Raw genomic sequence first — 15241 nt, 5'->3', positions numbered from 1 at the left:
ACGTGGCAACCGAGAAGCAACTCCAGCATCTACTCCAGATCACTGCAGAATTCAGATGATATGTGGATGGAATTTGGACTAGACAAATGTAAGACCCACAGATTTCATCAGGGAAAATTAGCCAGCTGAACTACCAGCTGCAGACTGGTAAAGAGATCGAAGCCATGTCAGAGGGAGAGACCTGCAAAAACCTGGGGATGATGCTGGCTCAGCAGTTAGAGCACAAGTAGATCATGGCCTGCCTGACTGAAAAATACCATCAGAGACTCAGAAATGTTGGAACAGGACCAGGGTATGTCTGCCAGGGGCAAAGGTTGATGACGTTGTAGAGCAGATATCATCTTTTAAGGGCACAAAAGGTGATATAGTTGTACACGTTGGCACTAATGATATCAAGAGTAGGAGACCGGCAGAATTGCTTAACAAGTACAGGTCACCGTTGAAAAAAAGCCGTGAAATAGGGTTGAATTTGAAAGTGTCTGCAATTCTGCCCAGACACGATAGGAGGGAGTATATGATGAGAGCCTTGTCGATCAATTCGGCCCTGGAAAGATTGTGCAAGGCTCAAGGGGCAGAATTTTTTTCAGCCTGGACTGTACTTGTTAACAGGAGAGATTGCTTCTACAGGGATGGGATACACTTAAATAGAAAGGGTGCAAGAATATTTGCTGATGCTATCGAGGCAGTGCTAGGTGGGTCGGAAAACTGCTAGCTTGGGGGGAGACAAAGACGAATAGATTAACAGTAGCCACTGGCAGAGGTGAAAGAGATTCTTGCACTGCTTCTATTGGAATGAGCAGAAGCCTGAAAAACAAGATGCAGGATATTTCAGAGACTGCTGGGAGTCATTGCGGTACAAGTAAACACATGGGTTGTGTTAGGGTAGCTAAGAATAGAAATAGGTGCATGTATACTTGCGTGTACACCAATGCTAGGAGTTTAGTAAATAAATTTGATGAATTTGAGGTATTGCTCAAAACATCAAAGGCAGATATTGTTGGGATATCAGAGACGTGGTGTCACACAGATATAAGGAATGCAGAACTGGAATTTGGGGAGTACAACGTCTACAGAAAGGATAGACTGGATAGGAAGGGAGGAGGGGTTATGCTATTAGTTAAGAAATACATAAAATCCAAGGAAGTGAAGCCAGTGGACATCGCTGGACAGTGCAGTGTCGGGTCAGTTTGGTGTGACATAAGCATTGGGAGATCAAAATTGAGAGTAGGAGTGTGCTATAGGCCTAATGACTCTGATGAGTATAATAAGGAACTGTACAGGGAAATAGAGTGGGCCAGTAAATCAGAGAGTCGTATAATGGGAGATTATAATTTCCCAGATATTGACTGGAATTTGGGGGCTGGTCACTCACATCATCCAATAAATCCACTAGCAAGGCTTTTGTGGATTTATTGGATGATTGTTTTCTACATCAGCATGTTCGGGAGGCAACTAGAGGGAGGAATACTCTTGATTTGATTATCAGCAGTGATTCTTCATGCATTAAGAATCTGCAGATAAATGAACCACTAGGTGGCAGTGATCAGTGTGCTGAAGTGGGATTTACTCAAAGAGGTAACTACCATTAAAGTCTTTTGCTGGTTTTGGTTTTTCAGACTCAGAATGAAGTAGAGAGTAGAGAGTTTTCAGAATGAAGTAGTAGCTGATAGTTCCGTGACTGTGGTATTATTTGCTTTGTCTTTGACATGCTATTAAAGGACTGCTGCAGACTTTCCAGAAGAGTCCAAGCACAGTCGGAAATGGATGCAACTGGTGGTACGGATACTTCAGTTTGAGTTCCTTCCGATATGTATTTTTGTGTTGCAGTTGCATATGTGTATTTAAATACAGTGAATAAAACTTCTTTCCTTGCTTCTTGGTTGTTATTGTTATTTGTTTTTTTTTTAGGAGCATTAGCAACCTAAGGCCATATTGCTCCGGGGATATGTGGTGGTCATTCCCTGACCTTTTCGCATCCTCCGTATTTGTTGGTCACGGGCTCGAACCCCGGTCTAATCAAGAAGCGTGTGCTATGCACTGCTGCTCCTGCCTAGCTTCTTGGTAAGTCACTTAGTGTTCTATTTTATACTTTTGTATTTTGTTTCCTGTTTTCCAGAATTTTAAGTAAGCTAGATGGTTACTCTTAAAATCTGGACATAGGTCTTTCTTCTGTGCAGTCTGTCTGTGTGTGTTCCTTGGATCCACACTTGGATCCACTTGGATCCACTGAATCTCCTCTGCACATTGTTTGAGCATGGCCAAATTTTGGCACTTGAAGATCAACTCATGACCCTACATCCCTTTATTAGGAATGTAGGGTCATGTGTGGCAATTCAGGTATCCAACTTTAACTGTAGTTGGAATAGTTGGTGTAGATGATGTCAGTATAAGACTGTGTGTAGATAAAATTCACCATCTTTCTTGATTTTTATTCTCTTTGCAGGTACAATTTTCTAATCTTGTGTCTCTTGGATGAATTTCTCTTCAGAAACATTTATTAAGTCCCATTCAAAGAGGAGGTATTTAGGGTGACATGTGGAGTAACTGTGGCTGGCATACTTGCAAAGTTTGATATCCTCAGTAGGGCTTCAGTGCCTATATTTCATAGGCTCTATGAGTAAATCTCCAGAGCAGTCTTTTCACCTTTCTAGGTGAACCAGCAGCATTCTTGAGAAATTTCTGAATAAGAAATGGAGAAATTGCATTTATAAGTTGGCTTGTTTGGGAATGTATCGTTAGGAACAGTATCAATCCCTTTTTAGGATCTTTGTGTCTTGGGATGGGATGAGCCAAATTCGGTTTGGCCTGTCCTTCAAGATGAGCCTTGAGGCTAAAGTGTTGGACAACTTTCTTTATGAACCATGTTAGCTCCTTTCAGCCCTTGGTAGATTGGCTTTTCTGCCAAGGTTACCAGCCCTGCCATGGGGAGGCAGGAACAGTGCCTAGAGTGACCAAGCGAAGATTAGCGTGAGTTAGTAATAAGACTAAGAAAATAAAGAAAGGTGGCTTCCCTTTCTTGCTCTCAACCAGTACTTTTGGAATAACAGCTGCTGTTATAGTTAGGGAAGGACATTACATGGTTGCTTTCCATTAAGATTATTACTATAATAATACCACTCATAACACCACATGAAAATAATAGTATAGTTTATTAAGCTAATCGCCTAAATCAACATGCAATGTCAGTGACACGTCAGATTTCTGGGAGTATTGGCAAGAGGAGTCTGACAGCAGCATGGTCTGAAGATGGGATTGGTAAGATGCCTGAAACATCACCTTAAAGATGCTATTAAATAAAAGGATTTCTTAAGGAGAGGAACATAAAACTAGAATTTGCTTTTTGAGAAAGTCACACTGAAAGCTCGTAGAAATCAGTCACAAAACACTTGACACCTGGGGCCCCGTAAAGGGAAAATGCAGTTCTTCATTTCCTGGAAGGACACTTTAATGATAAGGTCATTTCTAACTGATATTGTGGATGATATGGGATTGGATTGCCTTGACCCAAATCTGAATCACTCTTATTATTTGTGGTAAATAATAACAGTCTACTAGAATAGTCCACATACTAATCAAGAAATGAAATGTAAAATTACAGCTTAAATATTGTGAGAAAGACATATATGGGAATGTGCGATTAATTCTATGAATACTAAGGACACTTAAATTACTAAAAATTATTAAGTAAAATACTCTTAAAATTATGGCAAATGACTACGTAAAAGACACTTAAAATTCATGCAAATTACTAACCAAAAGATACATAATTCCACCAAAGTTATGAATTAAAATTGTTAATTAATTGGGTATTGAACATGTTCCCATACACTTCAGATGGTTAAACTATGACATCGATGAAATTAGCCTTGTAACTAAACCACCAGACAATCCTGCTCTTCGATAATAAATGTTTGAACTCTGACTTTCAGGATCATTACCAAGTTTGTTTATTAAACTGTCTGTCCCACAAACCCTTTTGCTAGAATAATAAACTATCATGCATCACATACTTATTGACACCAAACTGTCCAGCGGCAGGTGCAATGCATCAAAAAATTATTGCACTGGCATTTCTCCATTTCCACACATCAATAAATGTGGAAATGGGGAGTTTTTGCATCTATGATATTAGATGCCAAAAAAGCTCCCTTGCAGGAAAATACAGTCAGTAAATACTAAGATTAAGAACTCCTATTTCTAGATTTTATGAAGTGGGGTACCATACAGAAAGTATAATGCGATTCTAGCTATACCAGCAATGTCAAGGGAAGACTAAAAGACCAGCTGGGTCTTTTAGTGTTCTACGTGATGGAACCTCATTATGCTATTTGGAGACATAGTGCATTCATTTGGCTAAAATACATATTCCTAGTGCTTGTATTTTAGAATGAATGTGATCAGCAGTCCTGAGGTGCTATTTATTCAGAGATAAAGGAGAAGGCTGCATTTAGGCAATTTCAAGGCCTTGAAATTGCAGTAAGTTGCCCAATGGACATTCTTAATTTTACTGTAAATATTATTTTTATAGTGATATTTATTTATTTATTTATATTTTACTCACATATTATAGTAAACTTTAATTTTAACACTATATTGCATTTTTGTTTATTAGTGCCAGTTCAATCAGAGAAAAATAAGAGTTTATTATTTATATTTTGAACTTGTTTATGAGTTACCATTTTTCTTACATAAATTTTAGTCAATGAGAGTGACAATCTCAAATAAAAATCTTACCAGTAGCTTTGTTGCCTACTCTTTGCATCCACAGGCGAAGCATTACCAGTGCTTGCTGGTTTATATCATCAGGACACTCTGATTTAATTGAACTGATATCAGATTCCGGAATATCAAGCTGCAGAGCTAGAGCAACCCAGTCTTCCTTAAGTTCTTTAGCAATGTCTGATAGCCGAAGATCTGCTCTGTGAATAAGTTCTGGTTTTGCTATATTAAGCAAAGAATTTTCTTTGATTATATCAGATCAGAGTATTATACATATATAAAAAAAAAGAAAAAAAAAAAAAAGAAAAAAAGAAATTTTTTTAACCAGATTTTGTGAGCGCACATGTGCGTATACAGAGTGTTTTTGACAAACTTCAGGAGAACGTTCTACTGAGCATAGGGATGAAAAAAAAAAGTTCATATAGATAAAGGTCCATAAATACTTTCCTCCCAAATTATAGCCAGTTTTCTTTTTTTTTTTTTTTTTTTTTTTTAATTTTTGAGAAATATTCCTGTCAATAAGTAAAATGGCAGGTAAATATGAAATGTTTGCAGATCTGACAAACTCTGTACATGCATGCAAATTTTTCAAACAAAAATTTTCTGCAAAACTTTTTCACAATGAGGATGTGCAGCCATTTATTAGCTTGTTCTAGAGACAGGATCCTTTCACCTGTTATTGCTGATGGAGGAAGAACCAGAAGTGTCTGATCATCTGCTTACAAGAACAAGTAAAAGATGAATGAAGAGGACCCTGGAACTAGCATTAGCTAGTTATACAGCATCAGCATTAAAAAAAAACCTTCTACACATCACCTGTTCATCCCCTCCAATAGACTAGTTCTTTGCTGAATTCATTCAAACTATACATTTCCACAACAACAGACAGAAGTTTGTTCCAACAATTGACCAACTGTTGGAAGAAAACAAACTCCCTTCCTCAGTTTGAATTTAGACCAACTCCTGTGACAGTCCTATGCAAGAGGAAGAATGATATAAGCACTGAGCTTGCTCAATCCACTCAAAGCCTAAAGGGCCTCAATCCATATCACCTTGCAGGTGCTAGTCTATACATGCTGCAATTTGCAAGAGTAAAGCCCTTCTTTATCTGCAATAAGGCCTCTAAGGTTGGGATTATTCATATCACAAATTTAAACATGATTTGTACCAGAACCGGAAGTGGTCTGGGGTCATGGAAAACTAAAACGTTTATCTCTGGCAAAAACCACCGCCTCAAAAAGGGGGTGAAGCCTAACTAAAAGCCTAACTTTTTCCACGTCCCCAGACCACTTCTGGTTCTGGTACAAGTGAAAGGAATACCGAGTATGCGCCTGGTCATCCACGTGTGCCGTGAACCTGGTACTTAAGGATGTGTCGCTTAAATATTCATTATTGCTGAGGAAGGAGGTAGACACCTCCGAAAGCTTTAATAGTGTTTTTATCGATTTTAAATTTATATTTTAATGCATTAACTTATTTACTTATTTTATTTTATTTTATTTTTGTTGTAAATTAGTTTTTTTGTAAATAATCATATTTTTTGCAAATATTATTTTACAGTCTTTTGTATCATTTTATTTTATTTTATTATTAAATCAGTTATAAACGGTTGGTGTATATGTTTAAATTTGTGGTAAAGCCCTTCTTGGTAAGAGAACCCACTTTGGTCCCCCTCACAAATCTCATTGCTCTTATCTGCAAAAGAAGTTCCAGCAGCTCTACATCCATCTTAAAATGACACCCCCGAGACCTATAAACCCCCAGACCCCCCCAGTACTCAAGGTGTTAGTTAGTTATTTGTTTTTTTTTTTAGGAGCATTAGCAACTAAGGCCATATTGCTTCGGGATATGCGGTGGTCATTCCCTGACCTTTCTGCATCCTCCGTATTTGGTGGTGACGAGCTCGAACCCCGGTCTAATCAAGAAGCGTGTGCTACGCACTGCTGCTCCTTCTCACCTGGCTACGAAGGCGCCACTCAAGATGTGGCATGACCATCTTATGCAATGGGGTAATCACCTTATCATTGCTAACAAAATTCCTAAATATCATTAGCAAATTACTTCCAAGTCTTTTTCATTTTCCACTATCCAAAGTGTAGTACCACACAGAGCTAGTAAGTTAAACTGGGATTATTGCTACCCATATACAGTACAGTCAATTCTGCTATAACGTTCATTTTCACAATGCGAATTTGCTCCAATGTGACTGATATATTAGGGAACAATGCAAATAAATGTGATTTTCACATTGGCTCATTCACAATTTCATCTGCCAGTAAAGACCAGGTGAACGCAAAACCCAGCACTAAGCTGAACATAGCGACCTGCGCAGTAATAAATAAAAGTTTACAAAGCTTTAAAAATGTCAAATGTTTGAGAGCTACATTTCCCATTTACTGTACAGGTGACCCCCGCTTAACGCTGATAGTTCGTTCCGGGAAAACAGAGCGCTAAGTGAATCCGCGCTAAGCGAGCGCCATATTCCCATAAGGTAACATATGTATTTGTGAGTTGCGGTCTATTCCATAGGATATTTTCTAATCAATAATAAATGGTAGTGAAAATATGCACCAATGTCGATTAAAAATATTTATTATTCAAAATTATGTACATATAAAATATTCTACTTTATATACACATATAATTATGAGGTAATTAACTAACGAAAATCATGAATTTATTAATTCGATGGCCCTGTGCTCTCGAGTTTTCGTATCTTTGGACTGAAAAATGTGTCAATTTTGGGTTGTGCTTTGGCCCTCTTCCTCTCATTGTACAACATCATGTAGGGATTTATTTCTTTCTTCAAATTTCTTATTACCTTGGCACTTCGTTCCATGTCAGGGTCGTTCTCCCGGAAATAATCACACATTTTTTCGAAGTGTTCAAAAGCTTCACTAAGTCCTTTTGCAGTCAGCGACTTCATAGGTTCTTCATCTATAGTATCTTCATCAACATCTCCCTCAATAGCAAGCTCTTGTTCTTTTGTAATTTCCATTAGTTCTTCATTAGAGAGGCCATCCCTGTCATTGTCGATCATCTCTTGTACGATGTCTTCGTTAATTTCGTGTAATCCTGCTTCTTTTCCGAGCTCAACAATTTGTGTTTTAACATTTTCAACGGAATCATCAGGTTCCTGGGAATGCTTTATGCAATTTTTCCAAACTTTCCTCCACACTCCATTCATGGTTTTCTGAGTCACTTCATCCCAGGCACTAGAAATGTTGTAGATGGCGGTTTTAATGTTATAGGATTTCCAAAACTGCTTTAAGCTCTGTACATTTTCAGTGTTGATGGCTTTAATAGCTTGGGAAAAGGTGTTCCTTATGTAGTACGCTTTAAATGTTGCAATTACTCCTTGGTCCATTGGTTGGATCAGAGACGTAGTGTTTGGAGGCATGTAAAAAACTTTTATGTGATTGTTCAAGTCTTCTAAGCTCTCTTTGCTTGGGTGTCCTGGCGCATTGTCCATGATTAGAATAGCTTTATAACCAATGTTATTTTTTGCACAATATTTTTCCACTGCAGGACAGAAGAACTCAGCATACCAATCAATGAAAAGCGGCCTGGTTACCCAAGCTTTTTTATTAGCGTTCCAGATTACAGGTAGGTTTGATTTAGCTAAACCTTTAAGAGCCCTTGGATTTTCGGAATGGTAAACTAAAAGGGGTTTTAATTTAAAATCCCCCGCAGCGTTACCACCCAACAACAAAGTTAACCGATCCTTCGCCGCTTTGAAGCCTGGCATGTTTTTTTCTTCTTTCGATATGAAACTTCTTTTAGGCATTCGTTTCCAAAAAAGACCTGTTTCATCTATGTTAAAAACTTGTTCAGCAGTATAACATCCCTCTTCAATAATTTTAACAAATTCTTTTTTGAAAGTTTCGGCTCCTTGTTGATCTGCACTTGCAGCTTCTCCCTGTATTGCTACGTTGTGCAGGTTATAGCGCTTTCTAAATCTATCAAACCAGCCCTTACTAGCGTTAAATGGTTCCACATTTTTTTTGGGGTGAGCTCCCTTTAAATCTTCATATAGGCTCTTCGCTTTTTCTTTAATAATAATTGAACTTAACGGAATTCTACGTTGAATGTTGTCTTCAATAAAATTATGTAGAAGTTTCTCCATTTCAATCATAATAGCCGGCCTAGCCCTGGTCAATTTAGTTGCCTGCAGCGGAACAGCTGTTTTTCCAGCTGCTAAAATTGATTCTTTATTTTTTATGATTGTTCTTACAGTTGAACCTGCCAGTCCTAAATTATTGCACACATCCACTTGTCTTTGACCGGAATCAATTCTCTTCAAAACGTCTAATTTAATTTTCAAACTCAATGTTTTTCTTACCTTTCCAATCTTTGCACCGTGTCCAGACATTGTTTCTTTTTCATTCTTATCCGCCATAACTCTCTGCAAATGTAACTGCGTTGCACTGATTGTGATACGATGTTCGAGTACAGTAAACTGTATGTCTAACACTGTATGCACTGAATGATATCTAGAATTCCTCTGGCAAGTGAGCTGAAGACGGTGACAAATGTTTTATTTATCTGAAAAGTTCGATTTTACCGTGCAGTAAAATCAAATGGTTGTTTATTGCCGGAAAAGTACTGTAAATCAATTATGGTGTGACTCATGGAGAATGTTTATGGAATTTCCAAAACAGTAAAACAAACAAATTTTATGTACTTCGGGTGACCACAAGGTCAGAGGAGTTCAGAAGACCAGAGAATACTGTACAAGAAACAGCACCGCATTTAGCACTCATGGGATTGATTGTGTGAAAAACATTTCGCAAGTTATAGTTCCCACAGTAAAACAAAAGAAGAGATAGGGAGTAAATCTATTTTTAGTATCTTTCTATTACAGGTCAGAACAGAAAATGCAGACTTCGTAACAACATATGACACTGGATGGTAAATTTTTTCAAATTGTGTACTAAAAAAAAATTTCTCCCTTGAAACTATCCACACCAAGAAAATAAGAGCATATTGAAAGTTTCAATTTTGTACATAGAGTAGAAATTATAAAAATAATTACTGTAGTTAATTTCATGGTGGCTATTTTCTCCTTTTGCCAAAAAAAAAAAAAAAAAGGCTCAAAACAGACTGGACTGAAGACGGATTTGCCAAAAATTCAATCTGTATGCTAGTAAAATAGCGTTACAGTGAGTTTTGACAGCGTTATAGTCAGATACGGGTTATAATGTAAGAACAGCGTTATAGCGAATCAGCGTAAAGCGAACCGCGTTATAACGGGGGCCTGCTGTAATTGTATTGGTCAGAGACACACTGTTGTCAGTTGCTGTATTCACAAGATAACATGTGGTATTGTAGGCTGACTCATGTTTTCAGGAGTTCACATTTTTCTGTTTGAACAGAAATTTCGTGAGGCATGATAGCATGAGCCGAGGAGCACATTTCTGGAGGTCACTACCATAAAACAATAAAAACAATTTGTAGTTCTCAGATTATTGGCTTTTCAGTTAGTGCAATCTAATTATAAATGGGTAGTAAACTCAATCTTACTGCATTTGTGATAACACAAATAGCTGGAGTTCTGTGGGTTTTTACGTAATTATTGTGAAATGTGTTTCCTCTTCCCTGAAATTTTCATTCATATAAAAAACATAAATAAATTTTCAGAATCTTCTCTTTATTCCTATTTTTTAAGCTTTGTAAACTTGTCTCACTTGTATGTTCCATGTTCATTGTCATTGATTGCTTAGCTTTTTTTTTTTTTTTTTTTTACTGTTTTATATTTTACAATCCAAAAAAAAATGTCATTGAACAGAAATATCAATCAAGCTAACTTCATATCTTGAAGAAGATAAAGTGTATATTTACTGTAATATTTATTTATTTATTAGAAATTTAAGATGTTTAAACCTGTGTTAGCAATTTTATTGGGTTTCTAACTTTTTTTAGTGTTTTACTTACTTTTTCTCTTTTAAGTGCTCTGTCTCCATCCCTATTTTTCCCATAAGCCTTGTTGTGTTTAATGTGTGAAATACCATAAATCGGAGATTTTTAGGAACACATGTACCGCTTTATAGCAGAACTGGCTGTACCATGCATTTTTAAATGTTAAACTACAATTGCCGTTTCTCAGTCCGCCTCTCTAATTTTTCTAGACCTTGTTGCAGTAGCATACCTTGATTACTGTCATTAACCACCCTCCCAACATTTATATCATTTGCAAATATCATTAGTAGATGGCCTCTCTGAGGCATCTACTGATTCTCAAAGAGGCCATCTTGAATCGTTGCTCTGATGTAGACATAAAGGAAAGTTATCAACAGTCACTTACAGTTTGCATTAATTATTTAAAGGAAAAAAAAAATAGGATGACACTTAGAAGGGAAGTATTTCTGGATCAACATCTACATGAACGTTTTATGTGGTTTCTCAGTAAAACATGATCCAAAAGTCTGTGTGTGTGTGTGTGTGTGTGTGTGTGTGTGTGTGTGTGTGTGTGTGTGTGTGTGTGTGTGTGTGTGTGTGTGTGTGTGTGTGTGTGTGTGTGTGCGCACGCGCATGTAAATCAAAGTGGTCACATGGTGTGTGACATATGCAGAAAAAGTGTAATAAAGCTGTGTGATCTGACTCAAAGTTAAAAAAATATAAATATTCAGAAATATGTAAATCAAAAATATGAAAAATATTCAAATTGGAAAAAATAATGGATCACAAAAAAAAGAGAAAAAAAAAAGGAAAAATAACAGAAAAATATTCGAAATAAGCAAATAAAACAAATAAATCACATAGTTTTATTGCACTTTCTTACACATCTCACCCAAATGGTATGAAATGCAGGAAAGTGTATAAAAAATGTGTTATCTGATGGGGAGGGGGCACAAATAGGTCCACTGACAATTGGGAATGAACAGGATCTCACAGACTTCGAGAGATGCACGGTTGCTGGTGTGCATTTAGCAGGTGCTACAGCAGAGAGGATGACTGTACTTGTTGAGTATTCAAAGAATAGCATCATTTGCATCTTTTGTAAATGATTAGTACAAAAGATATAGGCATTAGTACCTGCATCATGTAAAGATGAAATGTAAGATTAGGAGATCTATGTATATATTAAGTGCAATAGCATCATTAATACACAGCCATTTATATCATTTGCAAATATTTATAAGGCGGCATCGTTTTAAGTTATATCTCATATTGTGAATACCTTCACAATGAGTTGCCATGACATTGCACTACTTTGAATAAGTAACGCTTCACCTAAGGAGAAGACTAATGTTACTTATTCTCAGATAAGTACCACCACCCAGACGGCACCATTTCAGGGCTATTTAGCCCTTCTTCTGGGTGGGGGTTACCTATCCGAGAATAAGTAACATTAGTCTTCTCCTCAGGTGAAGCGTTACTTATTCAAAGTAGTGCAATATCATGGCAACTCGCCATGAAGGTATTCACAATATGAGATATAACTTAAAATGATGCCGCCTTATAAATATTCTGTTTATTCAGAAATGGCTGTGTATTAATGATGCTATTGCACTTAATATATACATAGTCTAAATTTGCTCACAGCTTGAGGCTTTAGCCCTAAATGCATTAGGAGATCTTTGTTGAAGATGGCTGCATTGATGCCAGGGTTGCATCAATGCAGCACCTGTGAAAGAGTAAACATATGGAAGAAATTATACAATATACTAGAACTATCCTGTTGTGTGCCAACAGTACTAGAGAATATTATTTGTGGAATACTCTTGGTTTTCTGAATCCCACTAGAGGGCACTGTGAGCACCAGAACATATCTGAACATTGTTGCAGATCTGATACACCAAAGAATGTTGCAAGTTTATCTCTCAACAGTAGCACTTTCAAGATGACAATACCACAATGCTAAATGTCTGGAATGGTTTAAGGAACATGATGAAAATTTTAAGAATTAACCCTGGCCAGTAAAATCCACAGACCTCAATCACATTACAACTGGGAACAGTTTTGTAACACAAGCGGCACAAGGAATGATATAACATGCCTTGCTGACTCCATGGCATGTCATGTTATGTTATGTCAGAGCAGTGATTTGGGTTATGTGGCTAAGCAGTGTATGAATACATGTACATACTTCTTATCTGTAACAATACAAAAACAACTTTTCTAAGTATATATTTGTAGTAGCTGAGTATTTTTATATACTTGGTTACAGCAAATACTATTTCATTAAATACTCTATAAAAGATGACATGAACAATGCCAATACTGATTATGTGCAGAAGCCTTAACTGTGAAAGCATGTAGTTATGCCATGTATCTGATTTGATAAATATCTAAACTCCTTAGATTTTACACTGTGGCAATGTGGAACAGCTAGCGTGTAGAATCTGTGATTACATTCTCCTTCTCACATTCAGTCCAATTGTGATGATGAACACATTCAATCTGTCTGAAAAGTCACCCTAATTCTTTTATTTTTTTAACCCTTTCGAGTAGATTTTCAAGGCCAGTTGAAATAAAAAGACTGAGACATGGCTGTAGTGTCTCACAGTGGTTAATGTCTTAATAAAATTAAATTTGTAGTCAGTATTATATAAATATGGATAAGTATTTGTAAAAGAATAAGAGAAGTTTACCTCAATATGACACATAGAACACTTCCATATGATACTCTCCAGAAATTAAAATGAAAACAATTAAAAAATCAAAAATTTTTTACATTACAGTAGGAAATAATTAACAATAATTAAAAATCAAATGAATACAATTAAAAATTAAGTAAAAAATTAATTCAACAAAAAAATGGAAATTTTTTTCATTAATTTTCACTTAATTTTTATGGAAATTTTATGAAAAAAAATGGAAATTTTTTACTTAATTTTTAATTGTATTCATTTAATTTTTAATTATTGTTAATTATTTCTTACTGTAATGTAAAAAATTTGATTTTTTAATTGTTTTCATTTTAATTTCCGGAGAGTATCATACGGAAGTGTTCTACGCATCATATTGAGGTAAACTTCTCTTATTCTTTTACAAATTTGATATCAACATAGAATGTATTGAGCATTATAACTCAGGTTGATACTATTAAATATGGATAAAGAAATGTTTACATTTAATTTCAGAGAGTTGTGGCATTTTTCCTCATTTTTATGTCACAATATCAAAATTAACCTCCTGAAGTTCAAAAATTAATAATATAAAAAACTGAATAACATAAGAGAATATATTCAAATTTAATTATACAAGGAAGAAAAACATTGATATACTTATAATACAACATCAAAGAAAAAATTCAGACTTACCTAAACCAGTTTCTTCAACAAACCCATATTTCTTTTCAAGAGTGATTAATTCTAATATAGGTGTAATATCTGTCTGTAAAAGTACATAAATTAATAAGTGATTTAATAACTAATCTTGAGCTGAAAATTATCTTTGTATCAATTTTGTTATTAACACAGAATTTTTAAACAATGCACAACTCTCACTACATATCACACACTATATACAAGGGGGGGAACAAACCCATACTTCTTTGCAAGAGTGAATAATTCTAATAGAGGTGTAATATCTGTTTGTAAAAATATGTAAATTAATAAGTGATTTAATAATTAATCTTGAGCTCAAAATTATCTTTGTATTATTTTTGTTATTAACACAAAATTACTAAACAATGTACAACTCAATACAAACCAGACAATATATACAAGGAGGGGGGGGTTGAAAAAAAATTTTACTCCAATAAAGATCAAAGGTTTTCGTGAAAAAGAGAATCAAGCACCTTGCAGTCAGTGAGTACCTTAATTTAAAGGGAATGTTACTGAGAGATATTCATGAAGACATGCAGCAAAAATTAGGGCAGTGGTTCTGAACCTTTTTCTTCTGCTGTGGAAAATTCATAAAAAATATTGACTGATGCCCAGGATAACATTATAAGTTAAGTTAATAGGTGAATTGAAATTTCAGCATTATGCAAGCTTATAAAGCTTCAATTAAGGTATTAGGTCTGTCTTAGGATGAATAATAGTATTTGTTAAAAAAAATAAATTTAATAAAATAGTGTTGCAATTTAATAAAATAAATTTACTTGTAAAAGTCAAAATTTAGTGATGACAGTTAATGACTTCCTTGGTGCTGAGTGTTTTCAGACAATGCACTGATTCTTGGAAAAGTATTCATGAAAAGAGCACAGTGCAAATCATGTTGAGGATCAAGTTGATTCTTATGTTTTGTGTTTACAGTAGCAAGTGTCAAAAATTCTGCTTTACAGAGATAAGAGGTTGGAAATTGAGGCAAAGTTTTCTCAGCTTCAGCAGATAGCACAGGAAAATCTTTAGGCTGGCACCAAAACCTTCCTAAAGAAATTTGACCAAATTTTTCCTTCAATACTTGATTGGTTTGAAGGTCAATTAGTTTTTCTTGAAATGTAATATTGTTCTTGCCAACTTTAGTTGCATCAGTTTCAAATGGATTTCATATTCAACTGCTTCATGCCAACTCCGAATTTTCAGACAGTTCTGGTATGTATCTAATTAAGCTCTTTTTGCAGGTTTGGCAG

At 35.6% G+C, this 15241-nt stretch overlaps 1 protein-coding gene across 2 annotated transcripts in view; it reads right to left on the bottom strand.

Annotated features, from left to right (window-relative positions):
• Positions 1-15241, bottom strand: part of LOC150081718 (uncharacterized) — a 1674628-nt gene that overhangs the window by 461729 nt on the left and 1197658 nt on the right. For both annotated transcript variants that reach the window (XM_090378825.1, XM_090378826.1), the window contains 2 exons: positions 13986-14058; positions 4735-4941 (listed from right to left, as the gene is read on the bottom strand). In XM_090378825.1, the coding sequence (XP_090234951.1) occupies positions 4735-4941; positions 13986-14058 (280 nt within the window). The remainder of the gene's footprint in view (positions 1-4734; positions 4942-13985; positions 14059-15241) is intronic.

Source organism: Mastigoproctus giganteus, chromosome 8 (genome assembly GCF_048544385.1).
Source record: "Mastigoproctus giganteus isolate SK-2022 chromosome 8, ASM4854438v1, whole genome shotgun sequence".
Classification (NCBI taxonomy): Eukaryota; Metazoa; Arthropoda; class Arachnida; order Uropygi; family Thelyphonidae; genus Mastigoproctus; species Mastigoproctus giganteus.
This window is presented reverse-complemented; position numbering and strand designations above follow the sequence as displayed.